General features: G+C 43.6%; 1 protein-coding gene and 1 long non-coding RNA gene across 10 annotated transcripts in view; one reads left to right on the top strand and one right to left on the bottom strand.

Annotated features, from left to right (window-relative positions):
- AGAP1 (ArfGAP with GTPase domain, ankyrin repeat and PH domain 1) overlaps positions 1 to 25584 on the bottom strand; it is a 289598-nt gene that overhangs the window by 80883 nt on the left and 183131 nt on the right. For 7 of the 9 annotated variants that reach the window (XM_079310686.1, XM_079310687.1, XM_079310688.1 and 4 more), the window contains 2 exons: positions 21861 to 22029; positions 9078 to 9239 (listed from right to left, as the gene is read on the bottom strand). In XM_079310686.1, the coding sequence (XP_079166812.1) occupies positions 9078 to 9239; positions 21861 to 22029 (331 nt within the window). The remainder of the gene's footprint in view (positions 1 to 9077; positions 9240 to 21860; positions 22030 to 25584) is intronic. The other 2 variants (XM_079310689.1, XM_079310685.1) reach the window with 1 other exon arrangement.
- LOC306804315 overlaps positions 1 to 25584 on the top strand; it is a 103517-nt gene that overhangs the window by 75199 nt on the left and 2734 nt on the right. The gene's annotated exons all lie outside the window — the stretch shown is intronic.

Genomic DNA, 25584 nt, shown 5'->3' with positions numbered 1-25584 from the left:
TTTCTATCTCCCCCTTTTGAAGCCATCAGGCACCTCAAGAGCAGCTGCCAGCTGCAGCACCCTGGACATGGCAAATCCACCAGGACCATCCCCAGGAATAGTAATGTGGGCACAGACAGACACCTGGAGCACACTAAATGAACACATTTTGGGTGAACAAACTCCATCATGGTCAGGTTCATACAAGTGTATGACAAATGTGATTTTAGATCTAAATGAGATACATAATAAATTCACCCTAACTACACAGAGAGGGGCAGAGCTCCGCCCTGATCTAACCATCAGATCTGTCTTATCATTGCATTAAAAAATCCTCATTTAACAACATTTTGCTTTGAAATAGAGCCTGCAGGTCACCAGGCACTTGGAAAATAATGAATCCATGACTTACCAAATCACTTCCTACTAAAATATTTACCTTGTGTTTCAAGATAGGCAAAGTAAGACAGAGAGGAAGAACTGACTCTCTTCAAAGAGATGCTCAGAGCCAGAAAGATGTCTCGTCTATACTCCTGTACTTTAACCTTCCGTCTGTATAACCTGTGGATAACTTCAAGCTTCAAACCCACTCTGTGGTAATTGAGAAGAGGTTAGGAAACTCTCCACTGTCAGTCCACGAGACTTCAGTGACAAGCCCTAATATCAGTGTTTCGGAGGGAGGGGGGGAAATCAAGAGACTTTCACTATTAACATTTTCCAATTAAAGCTGAATAATTGCTGTATAGCAAATTGGCTGTTAATTGCATCATGCTAGGCAGGAAAAAGCTAAGGCTTTCCTGGTAATGTATGCCATGAGCAGCAGTGTCAGAAAGGAAGAGAAATAATGGCAGCAACACCAAGACTGCTCTTAATCAAAGGCAAAATCAAACATTTTCCTATTGCAGAGACCCAGAGCTGAACAGCAAAGCTCTTAAAACACAAAGCTCTGTCTGTCAGAGGTGTCAGGTGGCGTAACTGCTATCGACAAACTTTTTTTTTTTTTAATTTTCAAGTTTAATCAAGGCCTGTTCCCAGCCCTTGGATAAATAAGTCAGGGCCCTTCATCAGAGAAGCCCAGGGTGCATTGGATACTCCTCCCAGCCACGGCTGCATGAAGGGATGAGATCAACTGTGACAAATGAAGGGCCTGGGGACTTGAAAGGAGAAGCTCTCCCACCTGCAAGAAGGGAAGGCCGGGGCTCTGAGCCCCCAACAATCCCCGGGTTGTGGCACAGAGGCTCCTTTCACTGCCTGAGCCCTGTGTGCTGTGAGGCAGCTTTGAGGGGTTGGATTCCATAGGTAAGGAATACAACATCCCTGAAAAACCCCACGCTCTGGGATCTGGCCACAGCCACGCTTCAGGAGGCAACTGCTCTGCTCTTCATTGAACAAAAACTTCATTAAGCATGAGAAGGAATAAAAGCACTGAGAGTGTTTCTTGCACACTCTTGCCCACACCCTACAAAACAAAGCACTGCACTCCTGGCTGTACATTGAACAAGAATGTTATTATTACCAGCATCTGTTGGAACTTCTAGAGTGTGGCTGTGCAAAGAAGAAATCCTCTAATCAGGAATTGCTCCCATGGGAGCTATACATGAACATTTTTTTTCTCAGCTTTGTGTCTAAACCTTTACAAAACTTTAAATAAATTTAGAATTTACATTATTAGATAAACTTAGCTTATTTAAACTAAGATTAAATGATTAAGAAAAAATAAAAGCTCACTGATTTGGGAAACTTATTTATTTCCCTCTTTAAGTTTTCCTTATCAACTCCTTAAATACAGAATGCACTGGGCTTATGAAATTTGTAAGCCAGACTGCTTGAATCAAAGAGTTTGTAAAATGTCACATTCTGCTCTTGCAGTATTATGTCTTTCCTCTATGTTTACTTGAGAGTGTCTCTCTTGATTTATAATGTTCTCTGGAAACATGATTTTATTTTCAAAATCCTCCTGCAGGATACTGTGTGAATCCAGTTCATTTAATTCCTTGCAATTACTGCAAATATTTCAGATTAAAGCAATCTTAAACTGCAAACATGCAAAATAAAAACCTTTAAAACTTACTCTCTTATAAATACAAATGAGATTACAGGACAACCTCCCTGATAAAGAATTCCCCTTGTCCAGGGGTGATCATCTTTAATATTACACCTTACATTAAAATGTTTTTATGTCATGATTCAAAAGAATGGTTCCAATATCAAACCAGAGAAGAGAATACATTTTGCAGACTTCTAAGAACTGTATCTGTCAAATGTCAAATGTCTGAGCTCCACAGAACCATGCTGGGTTTCCAGCTTCCTTCCTTGAGAAGTCTTGACTTTTGGAAAGTGTTTCTTGGACAGGAGTTTGAAGAGCTGATGAAGACAACATTCACTCTCCTCACTATTCTGTCAGGATGAAGCCTAAACTCCAAGAATAAAAATGAAGTGCTTTGGTTTGAGGGATTTCCCCTCGTTTTTCCTCCTGAGTGGGGATAACAGAGAAGGTGTGACAACCAAGCCCAGCTATGGGCAGAAAAAGCACTGATTTACAGAACACTGCCAGACAATCTAATCAGATTAATCAGCATCAGTAATCAGAAATAAATCAACTTTTTTCACTGTTAAAAAGAACATGCTACTTGCATTTTTACTTCTGTGTAAATCCTGAGCCAAACTAAATGCAAAATATGTATTTAAACATCCATAAGTAAATGCTGGGAAAAAACAGACCCTTACAGCTCAGTCAGAAAGTTGATTTAAACCCAGGAACAATTTGCTGACAGACATTTGGCACCACAGCCTGTGAGCAACATTATGATCAGCATCAAGTTGCCAATGTCAAATTACCTGAGGATGCAAACTCATGTTTCTTGGAGAAAAGAGCAGGATTTAATTGCTGAATGCAACAATTCTTTGTGTTTTAATCAGGGGGAGAGCAGAAAGAAGAGGATCTTTAACAAGAAAAGCAGATGGAGAACTGCAAAAATGTAGCTCAGGATTTAAACAGCAGCATTGGATAAACAGAGCAGCTGAAACTCAGCCCAGCTGTGCAGAAATGCCCACGGACCCAAAGTCCTCCCTGAACCAACATCATGGCAGAGTTCAAACCTCAGAGGGCTCTTGGTGCCACCACAGACACAAAGTCAAGAGCTGCTTTCAGATCCTTCACTCTTTTTTTGTCACTTCTCTGCTGGATACAGAGCCCAGTGGGACCAGGTGGCAACAGTTCACCTCCAGTTTGGTGGTCACTGAGCTCCACCCAGGGCCTGGATGGGCAGGAGAAAGGCACAGATCCACAGATGATTTAGGCTGGAAAAGCCCTCTGAGACCCTTGGGTGCAACCCCTAACCCAGCACTAAAACCTGCTCCTAAGTGCCACATGTTTTTAACACTTCCAGGGTTGGTGATCCCAAAGTTTCCTGTGAAGTTGAGATTCCTGTGGTATGAGAAAAGAAGGGGTAAGCACTGGGTCCTGCTGCTTCCAGAGGCTAACACATTCCTAAAAATCCCAGGTAGGCAGTACCAGTTGGATTAATGCTCCAAACCCCTTTTCAGAGCACTTATTTATCACCATTGCCCTCCAGGCCTTACATTATTCTGGGGAACCACAGGTTGCAAAACCCCATTGTCCCCTGCCTGAATTAAAACCAGTTTGAAATTTCAGGTCCTGCAGGATCAGCAAATCCAAAAAATTACCATTTTCCTGTTTCCTAGGACATTGCTACACAGAATTTTAAAATATCTCTTGTTGACTGGGCTATTTCAGGTGAGAGCTTGTCAAGAATGCCAGGTACATTTAAATACTGGAAATTTCTCCGTTTCAACCTAATGCTGAAAGAGGGTAGTTTTCCAGAAATTATTAAAAAGTAGTGCATTATAACCACCCAAGTTTCCTCAGGGTATGTTAAGAAAGCAAGGGCAAAAATAAGTTGCTGTTAGCAGAATTTACCCTGCTGAACTGCAATAGTTTCCCTCTGGAAATATTTTGCCAAAAGCAATTTGTGGATCACAAAAAGGTATGAAAAGCAGAAGCATGTTCCCTTTCCTATCCTGTGTCAGATAATGTAAACTATGTGCAGATATTATAAATGGTGAATTTTATTATGTTAAGTAGTAAGAACTACAGAAAACCCCAGAGTAGCTCTAAAGCAGCTGGAGGCAAAAAAAAAGGGAGTAAATAAATCTATATTTGCTTTTCAGTCACAATTTCCATATTTAAAAACGAGGAAAAAGCTCTTCCAACCTAAACCATCTGTATACACTGACCAAAAATAGTTCCAAAATTTTATGAATCTACTTGAAATTATATAATTGATCCTGGTGAACAGCTTGCCTATGGAATCCCAACAGCTCTAAATGGTATTTTCTGATGTCAGATGCAAGTTGAACCATTTCCTTTTCCAAGGCAGAGCAGAAAGGTTCCATCATTTAATCATTCCCAGCACTTAGGATCAGACAAGTGAGGCAAGTTGCAAGGTCTGCATTAATATCAACACTCCAGCGACCTCTCACACCCCATGGCACAGTGAGAACTCAATTTTACATTAATAAACCTGAACACCAAACTGTTAGAAACTCAGAAGACACCAGGTATTACAACTTCCATAAATTACAGCCCAGCTCAAATGGCCCGTACAAGCAATTGTACAGTGATAAAGCCTAAGTGGATGATATTTAAACAGATATTTGATTTACAGCAGAGTTTTACATCATGCTGGAATTCAAATGACAATTTACAAGTCCAGAGACGAGAAATCTCTGCCCCATGCAAAGTGCTGTTTGCAGTGCTCTGGCAGAAGAGCCGAATGCTGAATCCTTCAGGAAAGAATCCTTCCCTCCAATGGTCTCAGGGCACAGAAGCCAAATGATAAAGCAGGACATTTAAAAAGAGAATGAACCAAGCTGCTGCTTCATCCCCAGGTAGGAAATTACATCCTTGATCTTCTCAGAGTAATCTCACAAACCTCACTTTTGCAAGGCAGCTGCCTGTGGTCCCTGGCACCACAAAAACATCTGATGGCAAATTTGAGGGTCTGCCTGTCAGGTAACCTCTTCAGAGGTGCACAAATTGTGAAGACTGGAGAGCAGACAGACCCATCTCTTTAGTGGCACCTGCACCACTAAAACCATGGAATTGTAAAAGCCGTCCAAGGCCATTGAGTCCAACCTGTGACTGTCCCCAGCCCAGAGCTCTGAGTGCCACGTCCAGGTGTTTCCTGAACATCTCCAGGGTTGGGGACTCCAAACCTCTCTGGGCAGCCCCTTCCAGTACCTGACACCCTTTCCATGGAGAAATTCTCCTGGTGTGCACCCTGAGCCTGCCCTGCCCAGCCTGAGGCCGTTCCCTCTCCTCCTGTCCCTGTTGCCTGGAGCAGAGCCTGGCCCCAGATGTCCCCTCCTGTCAGGAAAATGTCCCCACTGGAAGGGTGGTCAGGCACTGGCACAGGGTGCCCAGAGAAGTGGTAGAATCATCACCACAGAAGTGTTCAAAAAACATCTGGATTTGGCACTTAAGAACAGGGTTTGGTGGTGGGCTTGGCAGTGCTGGGTTTGGGGTTGTACTTGATATTAGAGGCCTTTTCCAAATGTAAAAATTCATGATTTTAAGAAAATAAGAGCTGGATTTACAGAGGAGGAATTGTGGGATGCACCATCCAGAACAGAACTTGTGAGCCAAACAGGTCACAAATGGCTACCCTGAGACCAGAAACCCTCCTGTTCCCCAGAAATGAGCAACTAAAGATAATTCTGGGTGATAAAAACCCCCAAAAACATCAAGGAGAAGATTTATCAGAGGAAAAATCATCTCAGGCTTCCAGTGGGATCCAGGAAAACCTCTGGGCCAATAGCTGGAGCAGCAGTAATTGTTCCAAATCTATCAATAAAGCTGAGCTGCTCCTTCATTGACTGCAAACACCAATTTCTTTCATGGGGGATTATAAGTTGATGTTCATGGTCTCTCTCCCACCATTAGGGTGATAAACAGTTGAAACTACATCAGGATCTGACACGCAGATCAATTCTGGGCCCATAAAGAATCTACACAAGAGCTTCCTGGACAGGGATTTACTGCCCCCAGTTTTTATTCTCCCTCACTGCTAAAATTACTTCTGTCAAGCACTTACAAGAGTACAGAGGAGAAGAGGAAAAAAAAAAAAAAAGGAAAAAAGGCAGAAAGAATTAATTTTTCATGTGCTGCTGGAACAGCCTTTTGAAATTTCGGGAGTTTTTAAGGCAAATATGTTCCTGCATTGGAAATGATGCTGAACAGCAGGTGGGACTGAGCTAAATAGTGAGCCAGCAGCACGAGCTGCTCACTATCCAGCACGCAGCAATTTGAAACACCAAACTAAGCTGTCGAGATTTTCTCCCAGGGCACTCGCAGGCTTCATGTTACCAGCGCCAAATTATATTAGACATTTAATTTTAAACCTCAGGTACTTAAATGTAAAACCTTACAACAGTAATAGTCATAAAGCAGTGGGGCATTCCATTTCAGAGAATGGATTTTTCTATTTTTCCCCTTTAATTTAACCAGCACCTCCTGTTTTGTGGCTCTGCCCACTACAAAGTAATTTATCTAATTAGGAGATGTTCACAGCTGCTTGAAAGACAGAAGCCCCAGGAAACCAAAGGTCTGGTTTGGAAGACTTTGAAAAGTTCTCTGGAGCCACACAAAGTATTAATTTAATGTGAAAAAAAGGTGCAGAGAAAAATTGAATCCCAATATGTTATTTTGTCTACAATAAAACCACGTGACAATAAGCAGGCATATTCTCCAGTACATTGGCATTTGAATTCCAAAAGATGCTTAGCTTCTTGCCATACCTGCTGCTTTCACAGTATTAGCTTTTTATGACTAAAATTCAAAAATCTTTTAATGGAGAAAAAACCCCCAGAAATTAAAAAGGGTTTTTCATGCGTCAACTTGCCAACATAAAGGACACATCTCTGAGCTTACCCAAGGATGATACACTCAGAGCAATCAATTATTCTTGAGGTTTTGTAGGAGTTTTAGTGCAATACTTCTGAGTTTGATGACCCTTAGTTGCCTAAAACTCATTTTTAATCCAATTTTTCCTCCATACTTATAAAAAAAAACCTCTTAAAATTTTGTTTTAAATATTGGAACCTCTGCAAGAAATTATTGGAGGTAGGCTTATTCACAAGTACCCACCAATCACCCGCAATTTCAAAATAAGCATTTAACAGGTAATTCCGGCTGTCATCTCTTTTGAGCCAGAAGTAATCCCATATGAATGTCAAGTCAGAAACTGCACATCTGGGGTGGGAACAAAGGTTCCCCTTGCCAGGAATTGCAAACCAGCTTGGGATCAGCAGCAGGAGCAAAAGGCAAGTCCAGCAAATACAGCATTTTGAAGTCAAGGGGATGGCAAAAGGCAGGAATTTCAGTGCTATTTCTACTTTTGAAGATTTTATTTCCACGCTGCTTGTAGGAGTTCACTGAATTCTGAAGGTTTTTCTGCCCTGCAGGCTCATTTGGCACAGGGATAGCACCTGCTCACCTGCCTGCAAGTGTGTCAAGGTGCACAGACTGCAGCCTACAGCTCCTGCTTTTCTCCTAGAGCCAGCACTCAACTTTCTTCATCTTGCCTTAAAAAAGACATTGGATAGAAGGTACAAAAAAGCCAAAACTTTGGTCTAACCTTTCAGAAGGGAGGTGGAGTTGGGGTGGATTAAATGTCAAAGCAGCTCAAGAAAATGAGGTAGAAGATATTATGATTTTAAGTGGGAAACCAACTCAGCATCAATGCAGGGCAATGCTGCCTCCCCTAAAAGCTTAACCAGGAGTGGGTGACCTGGGTGGGCACAGAAGAGAACAGGGCTGGAGCATTCACTTCACTGTGCTGCTTCACAACATCCCTGCCTTCCTGCAAGGCTCAGGCAGAAAATTCTTAGGCAAAATCTGGACCATTTTAATGCAAATTCTACTGAAGGTGCTGCCCTCATGTTTACAGCTCCAGAAAAAAAGTCTTTGCTTTGGTAAGTATGAATTTGATAGTTTATGCCACTCTGAAACAAGGTGATCATGATTTGAAACTCTCTGTACTCCTGAGGTGACACTAAAAACCTATCCAGAGCTGCTAGAAAACCCAGAGATGCTCTCAGGGCTATACTCAGACTCAGACCTTATACAGACACAGAGATGTATGGGACATGTGAAATAGTTCCCACATTCCCCTAACTGTTCCCATTTTAGGGGCAGCCATCAGAAACAGCAATCCTCCCCTTTCTCCTACCTATTCACCCTGATCTGGTAGCAAATATCACATCTACCCTTTAAAAACAATCATTGCTACAATCTAATAATTCCAAAACACCACCAGGAACAGTGTCTGCTCCTTTTAATGCTGTTAAATGCTCCACAGAGGAAACACTAAGGCTGTGCCAGGAGTGTGCAGGCAATGGAGCAAGAGCACAGCAGAGAAAGGACTCACTGAGGAGATCTGGAGGGTCATTTACTGCTAATACTCATCACACAGGGCAAGGAATTTGAACCTCAAGCAAACATCACACATTATGTAGGTGCTCCATCCCTGGAAATGTCCAAGGCCAGGCTGGATGGGGCTTGGAGCAGCCTGGGATAGTGGAAGCTGGGCTTAAAGGTCCCTTTCCAGACCATTCTGGAATCTTATGATCATGCTCCTGGAATTAAAATTAAGCAGTATTGTAACTACATTAGCTCTTCACATTGGAGAAAAAAACCACGGAATTCTTTCAGGTTGCTCCAGTCCCATCCAGCCTGGCCTTGGACACTTCCAGGGCAGCCACAGCTTCTCTGGGCAACCTCTGCAGGGTCTCACCACCCTCTCAGGGATTTCTCCCTGATATCCAAGCTAAGCCTCCACTCTTTCAGTTAAAACCATTCCCCCTTGTCCTGTCACTCTGTGCCCTCATAAAAGAAGTACTGCATCCATCCATTCCCTTTCTTCTAATCCAAATTTTCCCCTCACACGCTGCAAGTTCACCACCCAACAGCACAACGGGATGGGGGGGGGGCATCATTCCATTAAAAAAAAAAGCAAGAGCAGCACACTCCCCATTGACCCCAAAGCAGGTGACCCCCCAAGCTGCAGGTTTCTTACCACTGCTAATGCCAGAGTTGGCAATGACTGTGGCCTCGCTCCACTGATCTGCACTGGAGACCGAGTAGGAGCGCTGGTGCATACCGTCCGGGCGGCTGTTGAAGGACACCAGACTGATCCCACTGGCCATCTGAGACACAGATGTGCTAGTAGTCACGTTCCCTAGGCACAAAGGGAAAACAAATCGTGTCAATAGAGAGGACAAAAGGGATTTTGCATTGGGATGGATGGGGGTGTCTGAACAAGAGCAGAAACAGGGGGTACTTCAGCCACACGATGACCCTCCCTGAAGTGCTGGAGCTGACGGTCCTGAGACCAGAGCAAAGAAGAGAAGAAAGCCAAATTGTTCATGGTGTCACCTCATGCTGTTCATTCACCTTCAGGGAAACACAATCTTCCACCACCCTGCTACCAGGCACACTCTCTGGAGCTCCTCTAGAGCTTAGACTGTTCACAGAAAATCAATACAACTGAGTTGTTAATGCCTGACACAAGTATGTACCCCAAGAACACAGTGATGGGGAGCAAATGACTGCCAGCACTAAGAGACCACAGAAAAAAAACCCAAAAAAACCAACTTTCTTGGACATTTAATCTTAAAACAACATTGTGACACAAAGCAGACACTGGACTGACTGCAAGTATCATTCCTGGGGCTTGTCCCAGGTATGTGACACAAAAGGGGACACACAAAGAACAGCCTTACCCAGTAAACATTTCTGCATTTCCATGATCACTGAGGCCTAGGACATTAAAATGCTGGGAGATGTGTGCGAGGGGGAGTGACAGGGACCGGTTTCTCATCATAAAATGGGACAAGTCGGATCTGGTTGAATACATTTTAGAGTAGAAACAATTAAAACCTTTCCAGAAACTCAGGTTTCTGATGGTCTTACTTACAACTTGCTACGGGCCAAAACCTGCTCCACAGTTTTGGGTTCCGAGCACATTTTATTCCATTGCTAGCACAGGCCCTGCATATCATAAAGCCACAAAGAATTTACAGTGCCAGTTTGATTCCTTGTGGCAGGCTCTCTAAAGGTGCCCCACAGGTCCTCTATGGATTGAAGAATACTCTTAAAAAACACATGCAAAGGGAAAGGAACAGACGCAGTATTATAACGTACCCTCACACTTTGCATTTCCATTGCACCTTCTACTGATGAGTTCAGAAAAATTAATGAATTAATTTTCAATGCTCCTGTGAGGTTGTTAATTATCTGCTATCATTTCCCCCATTTTTCAGAGGTTAAATGACCCAGGGCCACAAAGGAAGATTGTGGCAGACTTGAAAATAAAACCCAGATCTCCTGACTCCCAGTTCTATCATTATGTCTTTTCCCAGAGCTGCCTTTGGGAAGACAACAGAGCTTAGTGAACTACTTTGTGTTTATTAGAGTTGGCATAATTGTCCCTTTCTCTCCTCCCCTTTCCCAAGACAAAATCTCCTCTTTAGTCCTTAACACAGATCCATCACAGTATCTGTGTCTTCAACGTACTTAGCCCTCAAGAACTTCTGCCTGGCAATCCCTGCTTTGCAGACATGAAATACAGACAGAAAAACTCATTTGTTTAATTATGTAAAGTCTAAGGTGGGTTTTGGAACCATGTTGGGACCTCCCAAGGCATGAGACTACAGAATACAGAACTAAATTGTAATTCAGTATTTTAAAACCACAACAGAAAATGAAAACGTAAGCTGACAAAAGTTCTATTCTGTGCTGTCTTTAAAGAAATCTCTCCTTCCAAATCAGCTTGTGATGCTTGCTTTGAAATCCCCTTTCTCTCTGGTTTTCACAATGCAGAAAAACTATGAATATTAATAAATTATTTTGATGAGCCACCAAATTAAAGAGAATGGCTAATGCGAGTGACAAGAGTTTGAGACCGAGTGGGTTCTACAGACTTGAGATTTAGGCCAACATAGACACAAGCCATGCCGTGGTATTTCTATGCTAGCATCTTCCACCTACTCTAAGCTTTTGAACACAAGTGTTCAGTCACCTTCTAACCATGATGCAAAACCAAAACCTTGGAAAGAGAACATCAAGATTGCTCTGTCATCAGGTCAGCACCAAAAGCTCTAGTCTCACCTTAACGCCATCTGAGAAAACTCCAACCCTACACTGTGACATAAACCTTGAGAAGTGACTTATTCTGGGAACCAAAGAAGCATTTTTCTTCTACTGCACCTCTCCCAAAGGGACGGCTGCTAGCACGAAACAGGTGCCAAGTACATTCATGTGACACTTTACTGAACAGTGATGAACCCAGCCCAGCTCCCTCTTTCCTACTGCCATAGCCTGGTAACCTTTATGCTGCAACCTTCATGATAATCTTTATTCAGTATTAAATCCCACTGTGTGCAGGTGCTGCAAGGTGTGTATTTTTCTGACAGGTCAGGCCATCAAGTCAGAATCCACAAGTAGGTATCAGAAGGGCCACACTATAGAAAACAGTGTGCCTTTCTTTTCCTGTCCCCCTCCTCGATATATCCAGCTCTAGCACAAACTTGTTACTTAGGACTTTATTTAAAAATTATTATTTCCCAATCTAGAGCTAATTTTCCCACTTCCCAGTCCAACTGCAGGACATGAATCCCACACTAGGCACTAATGCTGCCAGCCCAAAAAAAGGACTGCTGCTCTTGCTGTGTCTCCAACACAGTGCCACAGTTCTTCCCATCTACAGTGGGCAAACCCCAAACCAGACTTGGCAAAAGCCATTTAATTTTCCTCACAGATAAATCCAGAAACCACCTCAGACAGCAGATAAGTAGGAGACAGTGAAACAGTGAAGGCCAGCAGTACTCAGTGAAAATGCTGAAGATGTCCCTACCCATGGAAGGGCTTTGGACCAGATGAGATTTAAGGTTCCTTCCAACACAAACCATTTAGTGGCTCTCTGATCCATGAAAAGCAAAGTCTGTGTATTGGGTTAGGCACACCAAACCTTTACATCCTGCACTTCCTGTCCCCCCATCCACAGACAGATACCCATCTTCACTGGACCCCGAACTCCTGGCCTAATACCTGGCCCATGCTGGAGCTGTGAAAGAGTTGCCTCTTCAAATGCATCCTACATGCGTCAGCTGGTTGCTTAAGTTGATTAGCAGGGGGCAGTTAAATTACTATGCTAATCCATGTATTCTCAGCACTGTTTCCTTGATATGGATATGTGTATATGCTTACTGGGAAGCCTTGATTAGTTCAAGCTTCAATGTGTCAAAGGCTCCAGATTCTTTCCAAAGAATAATTTTAGCTGTACTCACATCCCTAAAGTGTGGGAGCTGATTTGAAAAGGTACTTACCTCTACCATATGCTATTTTTCTTTAAACAATTTGCATTTCAAAGGGAGTATGGCATTTATATTTGAATGAATATCAGTATGTTGCCAGAACTTGTCTCAAATGAGCAAAAAAAAAGATGCTGGTCTCCTATTGAACAAAAATGTTTTCATCTACCAAAGGAGCATCAAAGAAAGAGTTCCTCTTTCTAGCTCTAGACAGCTTTATTAAAACTATCTTTTCTGATGTTATAAAACACCCCGTTACGGCCGCGCTTACAAAACGTTCAAACAATTAAGCCCCACAAAACCCATCCAAATTAAGATTCAAGGTAATTTCCAGGTTTGGCCACTGCTCAGCAGACGAGCCCCTAAGAAAAGTGAGCGTGCTCACACAAAACCCCATTTAAATACCCATTGAGTCAGTGTAAATCGCTGCCAGGAGCAGGTGGAGGCAAGAGAAATTAAGCTGGGGAGAGTGCGTGTGGAGAAGCTGAGGTTTGAAACACACACTGGGGGCAGAAGGAGAACAAGGAGTCACTCTGGCTCCTCACACACAGCCCTCTGGGATTTCCAAACCACAGAGTAGAAATGCAAGACTTAGAAATGAAATGGAAATAACCAGGATTCACACAAACAGGGGACTGGACAAGATGTGGATGGTGTGTGTCTAGTAGGTAAAAGCCAAAAGGTAAAAGGTCTATTGTAAAAATTGTAATAAAATATGCAATTAAGGTTAATAGAAATGCTGTCTCACATATATACAGTGACTTGTCCAACAAAAATAAACCACTCGGGGTTTTGGTCACGTTTGCTCCTGTAATGGAGCAGTATGAGGGACAGCACATCTGCAATCCCTCTTTTGCTGGTTTTTATCTTAATAATCCTGTGAATCATCACAGGTTAGTGGAACAGACATATCATTTCAAGCCTTCACCAACTACACCACCCACTAATTACAAATGCAGAAGGAATATAATTCACAAGCAGACCCTGAGAAGTGAGATACAAGTGACACAAACGATACTGGGCACAAATGAATTCCATTCCCCGCTGCAGACACGTCTGTGATTTCCTCCAAACAAATCAGCTACCAGAAGTTCCATTCACAAGTGCAACTAATATACTGTAGGATTTATGAGACGAGCAGTCAGTGCACGAGTTGTGAAGCAGAACTATATTTTTCCATGAAGCAGCAGCGTATGAGACTCGCAGGGGGCTGCACAGAAAGACTGAATCAGATAAACTGCAGCCCTACTGCCCTGCTTTCACCATCTTTCATTTCTGCCAAGCTCCTCGTGTCCATGACGAGTTTCTCTTCCAAAAAAAAAAAAAAAAAAAAAAAAAAAGAGAAGGAAATAAACCTCTTAAGGCCAGAGGGCTGCGCTCACCAGCTGTTAGAACTAATGAAAAATACATTAGAGTTGTGGGTCAGGAAATCCTGACTCTTGATATCAGAGGGTTAATTGTTTCAAATCATGTTGGGTCAATTTGTGTTGCAGGAATTCTGCCTATTCTTGAAATGCCCTCTAATTCAGCACCAGGCACTGTCAAGTAGGTTAGATTGGCTGTGGATGCCCCTTCCAAACCCAGACCCAGCACTACTCCCACGAGTCTCTTCAGGGTGGAAAGGGAAAGGGAGAAGCCCCATTGCATTCCCTTCTCATCCTCAGCTCTGCATCATGCTCAGAATTAATTCCCAGAGTTGTGCAGAAACCTTTCCAGTGCAAAAACCTTTCCTGAGAAGTGCCTTACCATCCCAGCTGTGTTTCCCGCCTCTCCTTTACCTATAGAAATGAACCTTGGGACCAGGAACATTTGGGGACAGATCTCCTGGGTTCCATTAGCATGCTGTCTCAGCATCCATCTTTTCCAGGTGCATCCCACTTTCTGGAGATCAACTGTGTGTGCACTGAAATCTGGGAAAACAGCTACTTACAGCTCCTAGCCTCTCCCACTGAGAAGAATCCTATGCTGGCAAGGGAGGCATTGCCCAGGTGTCTGGCCACATTCTGAGGAGACTGTGGGACCTGAAGAGCTCTAAATGTCATAGCCAGGTTCTTGAGGGGGGTAAAATTCCCTCAAGTATTGCTATGGATTCTGGTTCATCCTGATGGCAGTGTGCAAGCAGCACGTGGTCTCTGCCCCAGCTTTTTCAGGCACCTAAAATTACCTGAGGTTCCTCACACACAACACGAGTGAGAGGGAGGGTTGGAAATAGATTATCTTTTGGGTCCCTTCCAACCCAAACCATTGTGACTCTACGACAAAAATCTTTCCAAAGCACCCTGGTTCCAGTGCTGGAACTCGCTGACAATCACTTTCGACACTGTGGCAGCAAACTCACTTGTGAGTTTTACTTAGTTTTAAGACTATTTTTTTTCCTGAAGCATTTACTTAGTGAACAAAATTCCTAAGGACAAGCAGCTATTCCTAGAGGAAGCCCTTCCATCTCCATCCCTGCCGAAGTGGGCTCGATTAGCAGCGCACAAACCGAGCGGGGTCAATACTAATGAACAAACAAGGCAGTGCCAAGAAATATCCTGGCAGTGAAGGACGTGGTGCTGGGAATATAACGAGGAAAGCTATTATTCTCAGAGCATGCCAAAGCAACACAGCAAGTGTGGAGGAAAATTAAGTCATCAGAGGAGACATCTCTTCTAAAAGAAAGTTAAACCCAAGATCTTCACTGCGGGCTTCTGCTTGAGATCCCCGACTATTTACTCTGCTGGGATCAAAGCCTGCTTTCCTTTCCTGGCAGGCATATTATTATTATTTTTCTGTAGTTTTAACAAGTAACAGTAATAAATAAGATATGCTTGGTTTTCTAGGCAAGTTCTGATTGAGGTTATCTGCTTATTCAGGGACTGCAGCTTTAAGACCCAGAGGTGAATGTTTTGCTGGCAAAAACTCTGCTTCGTGTTGCTCTTATTTGGCTGTGAATCCCAAGAGGAACCACGGATTAAACTTTATGAAAAATAACAGCAGAGATCCAAATCATTCCAAGGTAGGTACAGCAGAGCATGTGCAAGGCCCTGAGGCAAAGGATGTAAAATGCTTCCTAATCCCTTCGACTGTCTGTGGAAATTATTAATAATGGAATTGGAGAGGGGGTGGCAGGTCCTACCTGTGTGCTGGATCGGGACTGCTGAAATGAACCGGGCTAACTTTGGGAGCTTCCCACAAGCTCCAAGCCTCCCAACCCCTGGCAGAGCCTCCTGGGGTGGGGAGGGACCACTGCTGGCATTCACCGCCTCTTCAGGAAACAGAACAAAGAAACTTTATTTTCGAAAAAGAGACAATAGATACGAATGCGAGATGACTTTTTTGCCTTTTTTTTTTCTTAATAGCTATTGCCACTGTAACAGCAGCTAAGTGAATGCATGTCTGCAGTGTGAGCAGTTTTGATAAACAGCCTCTGCGGGCCACACAACGGGGATAATGTATCCTTAAGTACTGCCAATGAGCTGCCATTCTGCACAGCCAATTACTTCTGTGCGTCTGTCACTCAAAGGAAAAATGACTGAGCCCATTAGATCAAACCTTTGTCACTGTTCCTAATGCACTCTTAGGCCTCATTAATCTGAGGGAGCAGCAACACAGCCGCCGGTGCCTCATTGCCTCCCCCACAACAGGCCCACGTGAATCTTCTCATCTCTCCCCCAAGTGCACCACGTTAATCAAGCTCTCCTTATTACCCCGGTCCCTGTCACGGCGGAGAGCGCTCTCTCTCTTAAATGCTCTCATTATGGTCCATCTTTAGAGCCGGCTGAGTGGAAAAAAAAAAAAAAATTAAAAAAAAAATAGAGGGGAAAAAAAAAAAAAACGAGCCAGAGAGAAAGAGAAGAGGAAAAAGCAAGTCCGATCACATTAATATTCATGACAATAATTAGTATTCTAGGTCACTGAATATTCATGCTATTAGTTTGGTTTTTTATGGGTTTGCTGGATGTCCTGATTGCTGGAGTGTGGAGGAAAACAGCATGGTTGGGACTTTAGATGTCAACGGCAGTTCAATACTCCAAACACATTTGTGAATTTTTTTTCCCTCCCCCGTTTGCTAAATCAGCTTCAACCCTCCCGATGGCTTTAATATCTTAAAATCACCGGGGGGAAAAGCACGGACAATCCTGCAAAGGTCTGAACATCCAAGCAGTTTGTGCTGTGCCGTGGGACCGTCAAGGCACCGGGATTTCATCGGGTGGACAAGGCAGATCTGGGATTTTATCCAGGATATGGCGCCATGGAGACATGAAAATCATCCAGAGGGAAACAGGCACTGACTGCAGGCTCCAGTCACCTGCCTGAAGCTCCATGACACATTGCTACCCTTTATCCACCTCATCATCATTAGGGATTTGCCCACCTCGAGAAAGGATCCTCAGATAGTTTTCCTTTTTTTTCCCCCTGAAGTGAAAAATCTCAGCAAACTCATTTTTCTCAATATTTAACTAACGCAGTTATTTTATCAAATATTTATTTCATTATTGCTAATATGTGCCCTGCTCCTTTTCTCCCATTATTAAGGAATACAGGATACTAAGAGTGAAAGTTTGTATTTCTCTAGTTCTGGAAAGGGCAAATCCTAGTCCAAAGGAGCAGGAGAAAATGACCTTGAGGGATCCCCCTCTAGTGGGATGAAAGGGAAATCTCGGATGCAGTTGAAATTGGGCTTTTTTCCTTTGAAACGAGCAAACTGCCAACTTCTCCTTCCCGTCGCTGCAGATGTATACCACTGAACCTACAGCAAAGCCACCCAGATGGAAAATTGACTCAGGTGATTGATGACAAAACTAAGTCCCAAACTTGCATTTGTGATCTGCAGCAAACACATGAACTCACGCTAAAGCTGAAGCGCAGAAAATGTTTCGTGTGAAAGTCACCTCACGTCCCTCCCAGACTCCAGAACTGGTGACAAATAACTCCCAACAACCAACCTCTGGCTTGTGGGACCCACATCAGATCACCTCCAAGTAGGGAATTCAGAGCAGATTACAAAATTTAAGACTCAGTTCAGCATTTATTTACAAAGGCACCCAAGATCCACAGGCTTTGGAAAAGCTGCCCATGCTTCTGAGCTCTTGGCTTTTTACTCATCATCAGCCTGATCGCAACATCTGAACCCTCAGAGTGACCCCCAATTAAAAAATATTATTACATGATCCCCAAAAACTACTGAGGATTGGATAGATGATCCCAATTAATAACAGACAGGAACCTCACAGTGATAAGAACGTGGAGCTGCCGTTCCTGCAGCATCTAAAATGTCACAAGGAGTTAGCAGATAACAACCTTCAGCACACTTAATGATGGCTCTGCAACTAACACATCTTGGGATACTTCACATACTGTACAGTCACCATTTTAAGGAAATTTAATAGCACCAGATTATTTAAATGAAGTGTTAATCAGGAAACAATTTATCTCTACACCATAAGCTATTTTTAGACGTGAACTTTCTACATCAGTGGCTCTTGCTACAGCCCAGGCTTTGGGTTGTTTGGAGAGGAGAAGAAATAAATGACTCCTGGGAGAGATTTCAGGAATAAGTTCACCTTCAGGTCAAGCAGCTCAAATCCAACCCAATTCAGGAGTGAATGAAACCTGGGCCCACTCCTGGCTCCAAAATCAGGCTGAGCCAGCCCCTAAAGGGCAGAGTGACCAGCCAGTGGGATGGACAGGACTCTGGCCCTGCTCCCAGCTCTTACAGAAAGCTGGAACTAAGCAAGTCCAAGAATTACGCTATTCTGAAGCACTTCCAACTAAGCTCCTCAACAGAATGGTGCTCAGTGCCATGTAAATTTAATTTAAATTTCAGTTACAGCATTGCTAGTCAGCTTGTATTGAAGATACCACGGAAGTGACATAATTTTAGATTAAAGGGAGTAAACATTCAATTCCCCCCAGCTCACAGATTCCTACCAAGTTAGCTTACAGGTATGAGCACCTTCCCTAAAGCCACAGTTAACAACCTGTTATTTAAGGTCTATACAACATGAATAACACAACTAAAACAACCCTACGTCTCTATTTTCTGGGAGAAGCTGCCACACAGAATCCCAGCTCTTACCCAATAAACCCCAAATTGCCCCTCCAAGAATCCAAGAAGAGACCAGTTTTCAAATCAAAGTCAACCTTTTTCCAGGCAAGGTGGTTGGCTTTGCAACAGCAGGAGCAGCCCAATCTTCTACTCCTTCCTCTGTTTTCTGACAGAGCACAGAAAATATTCCTTCTTGCTACTGCTGTTTCACTTCCAGTTTGTTCACGGTCCCACCATGACTGTGACAATGGACTGTGACTTGATGTCAAGGGAAGAGTATTTTTTCCAGCCAGTGGATTTTTCCTTGTGCCAGTGGAAACTCAGAGGGCAGGGTTTTTTTAATTGACATATTCTCAAAAAGGTCTTTATTTATTTGGGGTTTTTTTTACATCTCTGAAGCACAAACTCAAGGACTGGAACTTAGCTTCTGTTATTAAGATGACTTTTTCCCAGAGATACCTGCTTCTAGAAGTTTGGGATGCAAACACATTTATGGATCAGGAGAGCTGTTATGGGGAGATGATTTTTTATGCTGTTTGCCCAAGTCTTTAAAATCAGAAAAACAATCTTGTTGAGCTCAGAAGTGCCCCAAAGCATGACAAAATTCCATGTGACAGGAATGACAGACTCCTAAGCTTTCCCTTCTGCATGTGACACCAATGTCAATTAAATCCAACAAGTGCTTGCTGCTTGGCTGCTGTAACTTGTGCCAAAGAACTGAGTTTGCCCCTCCTAAATTCCCAATACTGCCCTGATCAGCCTCATTCCCTCTATTCTGCTCACAGCACTTTCATGGGAAGCACCTTGGGAAAGACCCTCCCCATGTGGGAGGAAATTCAAGGTGTCTGATCTATCACTGAGGTCCAAAAATGCTTTAGAGAGGGAAGGGGATGAGAAGAAGGAGGAGCTGGAGGTGCTCTGCTGCCCCACAAACCATGGTGGGATCAGAAGAGTGGTTGAGTCACAAGAAATTACACTCTGAAAAAACTATTTGCTGGAACATGATCTTAAAGTATCAGTTACAGGCAATCAAATAGGCATTTAATCCATGGATTCCTTGGCAAAGTGGGTACTAAAATCCAACCTTAAGGGGCATCTTCCAGCAGTGTTTAAGTGTCAATGAAGGCATCAACCAAGCCAAGCAGCATTTAACTGTTTTGGGGAAGAGGTAACATGAAGCAGAGAAAATATAGTGAATTTACAGGCCAGAAAAATCTAAATAGCAAGTGCTGATTCTTGCTGTTTGGTCCAGTTGTGGCAGAGCCGTGTATAAAAATTTCCCAGTGACAACCAGTAAGTGATAAGTTCAGCCCTGTGATCAATTCTCAAGCATCACACAGGCTCAACACAGCACTTTTCCCAGCTCTGAGGCAGCAGCACAGCCTGCAAGGTATAATTTGCAGTGTTTGAGCTGCATGGCAGGCCACTGCAGAAATTCCAGGTGTCCTCCTGGCACTCCAGAACTCAGCCCCAAGTACCTACAGACAGGCCTCCCACCCATCACGAGCTGTGACCACTGTCCCTGACCACATCAGAGCTCAGATGAAGAAGGCAGGCACTGCTTGGGACAGTGCCCCTTTTTTTTTTTCCCTTTCTTTTCTTTATTTTTAAGCATTCTTAAGTGATTAGCAGCTCCTTTTTATGTTTGCTCTTAAGCCAACAAGCAGCAGATGCTGACCAGATATCAGCAACAGCAAAGTCTCAGTGTTTCTAAAGCAAGAGGATGAAGAAGCCAAGAGGAGGGAGAGAAGCTCCAACTATTGCCACAGTGTTATTTGAAATTCGCTATCTAAATTTTCCAGTATTTGGAATTTCTGGCATAACTGACTGCTTTCTGTGTGATCAAACCTCAGGCTGGCCAGGACACACACACGCACACAAACACAAAGAGCTGCCTGCTGTAAACTGTCATAAAAGTTTCCCTCTGGCCTGGCAATCCAAGTAGATGCCAAAACATGTAAATTCCTTGCTATAAACCTTAAATTCTTATGAATGTCTAAATAATGTTTCCAGAAACTCGCTTCTCTGGAAGTAATTTTGGACTGTGTTCAAGTGTGTTAAAAGCTGAAATCTCTTTATTTAAATGTCTCACCTGCAGTTTATTGACTCAGTCCAGCACTTCTCTTCCCTACATTAGGACGTATATGGAAAACCAAAGCACTCCCCACAGCTAGACATCTAAATTATATAGTAAACTGGAAAAAAACAACCCAACCATTAATTATTTTCTCCTATGAACTCTGACAGTGCCAGGTCAAAACTTGAAAAAGGCTCTGATGGAATGACAGCTTCAGACACCTCAGGTCCCAGGCCGAGATCTCCAGGTGTGTCTGCTCAGTGGCACCACTTTAAAAATCCATCTCAACCACTACCATTCACAGCTGGAAGGGGAAAAAACCTTTTCTGTTTTTTCCTGATAAAGGGGAATGTCTCAAAAAAGCAGGGAATTACCCTTTGGCTTTAAGGACTGGGGGTTGGAATTAGATAATATTTAAGGTCCCTCCCAACCCAAACCAGCCTGATTCTATGAAGCATGAGACAGATAATTATTATTATCCAAGAGAAGACACCTGAATATCCAGGAATAACAGTGGGTTTTGCACAGGGACAGGAGTGTGGGAATGGTTTTGCTGGCACATGGAGGAGGTGTCTATGTTATCCATAAATGCAAAAGACACTTGAAAGTTTATGGATGCCATCCCAAACATGCTGACAGAACTTCCACTACACCATTATGAGTTTTGTACAAGCTGTACATTTTACAAGATAAATTGTCTCAAATGTTTTTTCCCTTAATGCAATTTTTAAAAATCCACTTAGCTGTATGGACAAGTACTTCAGCAAACAATAAACATCTTTGTTTAGAGCTCAGAAGGAGCTATAAACCACTTCCATCAATAAATTAAAACAGCTTTCCACAGAAGAATCTTGCTGTTAGAAGAATACACAATACTGACTTTTCCAAAAGCAGAAAGAAGGGCTGTGGATCTCACCAGGAAGCCACAAAAAGCCTTTCAGATGATACAGCATTTGCTTTTCCTAAGTATTAGATAAGAGATCATAAATTCCTCCCATATATTAATTACTGTGAAATTATGCAGAGCTTTGGCATGTACAAGGTAGCAAATACACAAAAACAGACACTGAAGGCTACTCAGGATCTCTTGTGGGGGACAGACCAGCAGTCAGGGCTTAAAAACTTTCACATCAGTGGGTTTGTAAATCGCAGAAGGCTTTGGGTTGCAAAGAATCCTAAAGTTCATCTAATTCCAGCCCCTACCATGGGCAGGGAGACCTTTCATGATACCAGGTTGTTCTGAGCACCACCAGCCTGACCTGGAACACCTCCAATTATTAAGAGATATCCATCATATCCCAGCTGGTTATGCTGATTCCCTACAGACACTGGAAATGCAGCTTTTCTCCCATTTTCCCCCCCACCAAGGTGTCCTGTTACCTGAATTTGGCGAGATGTGTAAACTGCTCATGTCTTTGGAGAGGCCGTTGGTTTTGGGGCTGGAGATGGGGGCACAGGCTGATGTGGCACGGGGTGGCCTCTTCCCAGGGACCTTCACCGTGGTTCTCAGCAAGTCAATCTCTTTGCCGTGAACATTCTGCATGTAATCCTGGAAAGAGAGGGAAAAAAACCAAAACACAACATCAGACAGAGTTCTGTAAGAAACAGAATTAATAAACTCGGTTGCACAAAGTTTTAACCCTACATCCTCTGCCAGCACCCACCATAAGGTTTTCTCCTTACTTCCATACTCCTGATAATCCTTTCCACACTTCTCAGGACAATTAACCCCAAAAGTCTGGAGTTTTCTCATGGATCCTCCAACTACCAGCTAGTTAAGTAAGAGGTGATTCACAACACAGCCATGTGTTTCAAACAGAAGAAAACAAGGCTGAGTGTCTCCTCTCTGCCAGTGCTTTATGCCCTCATCTCTTTCTCCCTCAAATTCGTCTGGAACAAGACAGCAGGCTTTGATACAAAGTTTTGGAACTGAAGTTACAAAAGGGCACCAGCAGGGAAGGTTTCAACAATTCCAACCTTGTTTGCTTAGAATATGACCCTTCCTGCACCTACACAGAACATCACCAAAGGGGAAAAAAAAGTCATGCAAATTGCATCTGATTAGGGCAAAATCTGGGAGCCAGAAGTGGAAAAGGCCTTTGCTAATTCTTGTTTGGAAAGCACACAAAGGGGGAAATAAACAGAAAAGCAAATGGACACGGGTGTTTTTATCAGAGGGCAAATTGAACCTGGGATACACCAGCACAGGTATTTCCAGGAGAGATGGGGAATGTTAAAGCCAACACACAAGACACCAGAGCTCTTGGTACACAGGGCTGTGGTCACTCACATTCCAGAAAAAAATAACTGAAACTGGAACAACTAAGAGGACATGAAAAGCAACAAAGAGACACTCTCTTAAAGAGGACATGCAAGAAGGAAAGCACAGGAGAGTAAAATCAGAGGTGAAAAGGGGAAAAATTATTGCACAGAAAGATATCTGGGCTGTACAGAGAAGCTGTGGCTGCCCCTGGATCCCTGGAAGTGTCCCAGGCCAGGCTTGACAGGGCTTGGAGTAACCTGGGACAGTGGAAAATGTCCCTGCCCATGGCAGGGGTCGGATGAGATCAGCTTTAAGATCCCTTCCAACCCAAACCATTCCAGGACTCTGGGATTAAGGATCCCAAGAGAAAAACTCATTTGATATGGCTGGGAGAAGATCTGGGCTTCTACTTCACAAGCAATTTCCTGAATTTACCCACAATCTATAGCACTGCTGCCACAATCCAGGGAGCTGATTTCTCCCTCATCAAGATTTTTTCACCTTTGGCAGTTTTTACAACACAAATTATTCTGCTCAAAACCCGTCAAAAATCTGGACCAGCAATAATTTCTTCACAGTTAACAGGAATCAGTGATGAAACCCACAAACTAAGCCATCACATCAGCTTGTTTTTCCCAAGCTGAGAATTATTAACAGGAAAAGGTGGGGTCTGAACAATTAGCGTGGAGAGGATGCAGAGCTCTGCTGCCAAGAGAAAAACAAAGGCAATCCCGTCAGGAAAATTCCTTTAACTAGGTGTTGGAGAATAAACATCTTTCATCCATAAATTATGAACTTGGCAGAACTTTCTTGTTCAGGTGTCACTTCTTTGCAAATTAAAATACAATAAGCAGAAGATAATTGAGCATTTATTGCTTGTGGGCTCTAAAGTGAGGTTTAATCAGAGTGACTAAACCTCGGCACACGCTCTTTTCTAGTAGTTTTATTTAAGGTAAACCAATGTAAACAGGTGAAGGGGGTTTTGGATCCAATTCAGGTGAAGGGTGGGAGTGATTTCACAACTTGAGACGTGGCAGGGTGTTATTAAAGATCTGTTAACTGGGTGTAAACTAGGCTGAGGTGAGCCACAAAACCAGTTGAAGAAGCGAGGAAGTGTTGGCAAATATAAACCCAACGCGCCGCAGCCGCTGTAAGAGCGAAGCGCCCGAACGACAACAGATGCCGGGTAGGTATTAATGTCAGCTTAAATATTTATGGGGATATATCAAATGTAAATAATAAAAGCCCTTTCATCGTGTGCAGGATGCAGGGCGATAATCTGCGGGTCTCCCCGAGGAGGGGAGGGCAAGGATGGCGTTCCCAGCCCCGTCAGATCCCCGCTCGGGGAAGGAAAGTTCAAACCACAAAACGATGCGGGGCTTCAGAAGCGCAATGGAGGGTTTGATCAGATTAGAACAGATGAGGGCCTTGCTGTCATCTGGAATATGCTGTGTTAAAGAGAAGACAGCAAGCTGGATTTTGATATGCAAATGGTACAGGGATAACTCCCCAAGATGTTAGTTGTAGAAAATGCTGATCCGAGAAAAAAGGGGAAAAAACCCTTTAACAAGGCATGAGGGTAATTCAAAGCCAAGTACTTTTAAACAGCACTTAACAAGTCCCTAGAGCCCACTCAACAGTGGGCCACCCCAGACGTGCCATCTTCTGCCCCTCAACAGCTTGAAAAAGTAGTAATTGCGAATCCATTTGCATTTTTCTTCTCAACTTGTCCGCGTTCATCATTCAGCAAGGCAGGGAGAAAAGAAATAATAATAAAAAAAATGAAGCCAGCAGCAAAGCGGAGGGACCCCTCCCCAAACACGCGGCGCAGGGGAGACGCGGGCGCCCTGATCCCCACACCCCGCGCTCGCACCTCCGCCGCCGCTTGTTTTTTACATTTCGCTCCTAATTATGTTGCATCTATTGCCATACACTTAATTAGCTGCATTAATGTGATTTCTTTTCACATAGTCAAGCAATTAAGAGCTATGATTGAGTTTCATTCAATTAGCCTCAACAAACATGCTAATTGATGTCCCAGATGCAAATGAGGTGCAGTGAGAGAAACCTGCTAGCAATTGAGAGTTGTGGCGGGGGGACCCGGGGCTCGCAGCTCGCTGGCAGCAGCATGGCTGAACACGGCCCCCCTCCTCCCAGGGCAGGGGGGACAGCTGCCATCAGTGCCTCTGCTGTCCCGAAGAGATCCCTACAGGAATCACACGATCGGATCCAGTCGCCATCTCCGGTTCTGGCGGCGGGCGGGAGTTGGAGCGCGGCGGAGTGTTGATCCTGGGATCCAAGGTCTCCATCCAGCTCCATGCTGCTCAGACACCAGGCAGGTGATGGCCTGAAGTCAGCACTAACTGGCAGCTCCATCTTAGTCAGAGCGGGGCGACGCTGCCTCTACATCCATCAATCCGCAGTCCCCCAAAACGCGCTCCCCGTGTCGATTCCCATCCCTTTTCCTCCCCGGGTTACCGCTCCGCTCGGCGCCACCGAGGTGTTAATTTGACTACTCAAGGCCATTGACCATTATCTACAGGACTAAATAAACTGTTAAAATATCAGGGGGAAAAAAATCAAAAAAGCTGCATTGACTGAAGATGACACCAAATACTACTTGACAGCCCCACAAAATGAAATTGCCTTGAGTAAGAAAGGAACGATGCGCCGTGACACAGAATAATGTAAAGTAAAATTACTTCAGTTCTGCTCTTAATGCAGCAGCTCTCTGTTTACAACAGCAGAAATTAATTTAACCAATTAACTGAGCAGAAACCTTTTAGACATGCAAATTGAGCAAACGGTGATGGTGTTTTCTAATCAGGCCTACCAAAAAGT

This window comes from Erithacus rubecula (genome assembly GCF_903797595.1).
Source record: "Erithacus rubecula genome assembly, chromosome: 8".
In the NCBI taxonomy this organism is placed as follows: Eukaryota; Metazoa; Chordata; class Aves; order Passeriformes; family Muscicapidae; genus Erithacus; species Erithacus rubecula.
Note: the sequence above shows the minus strand (reverse complement) of the source record. Positions and strands in the feature narration are given on the sequence as shown.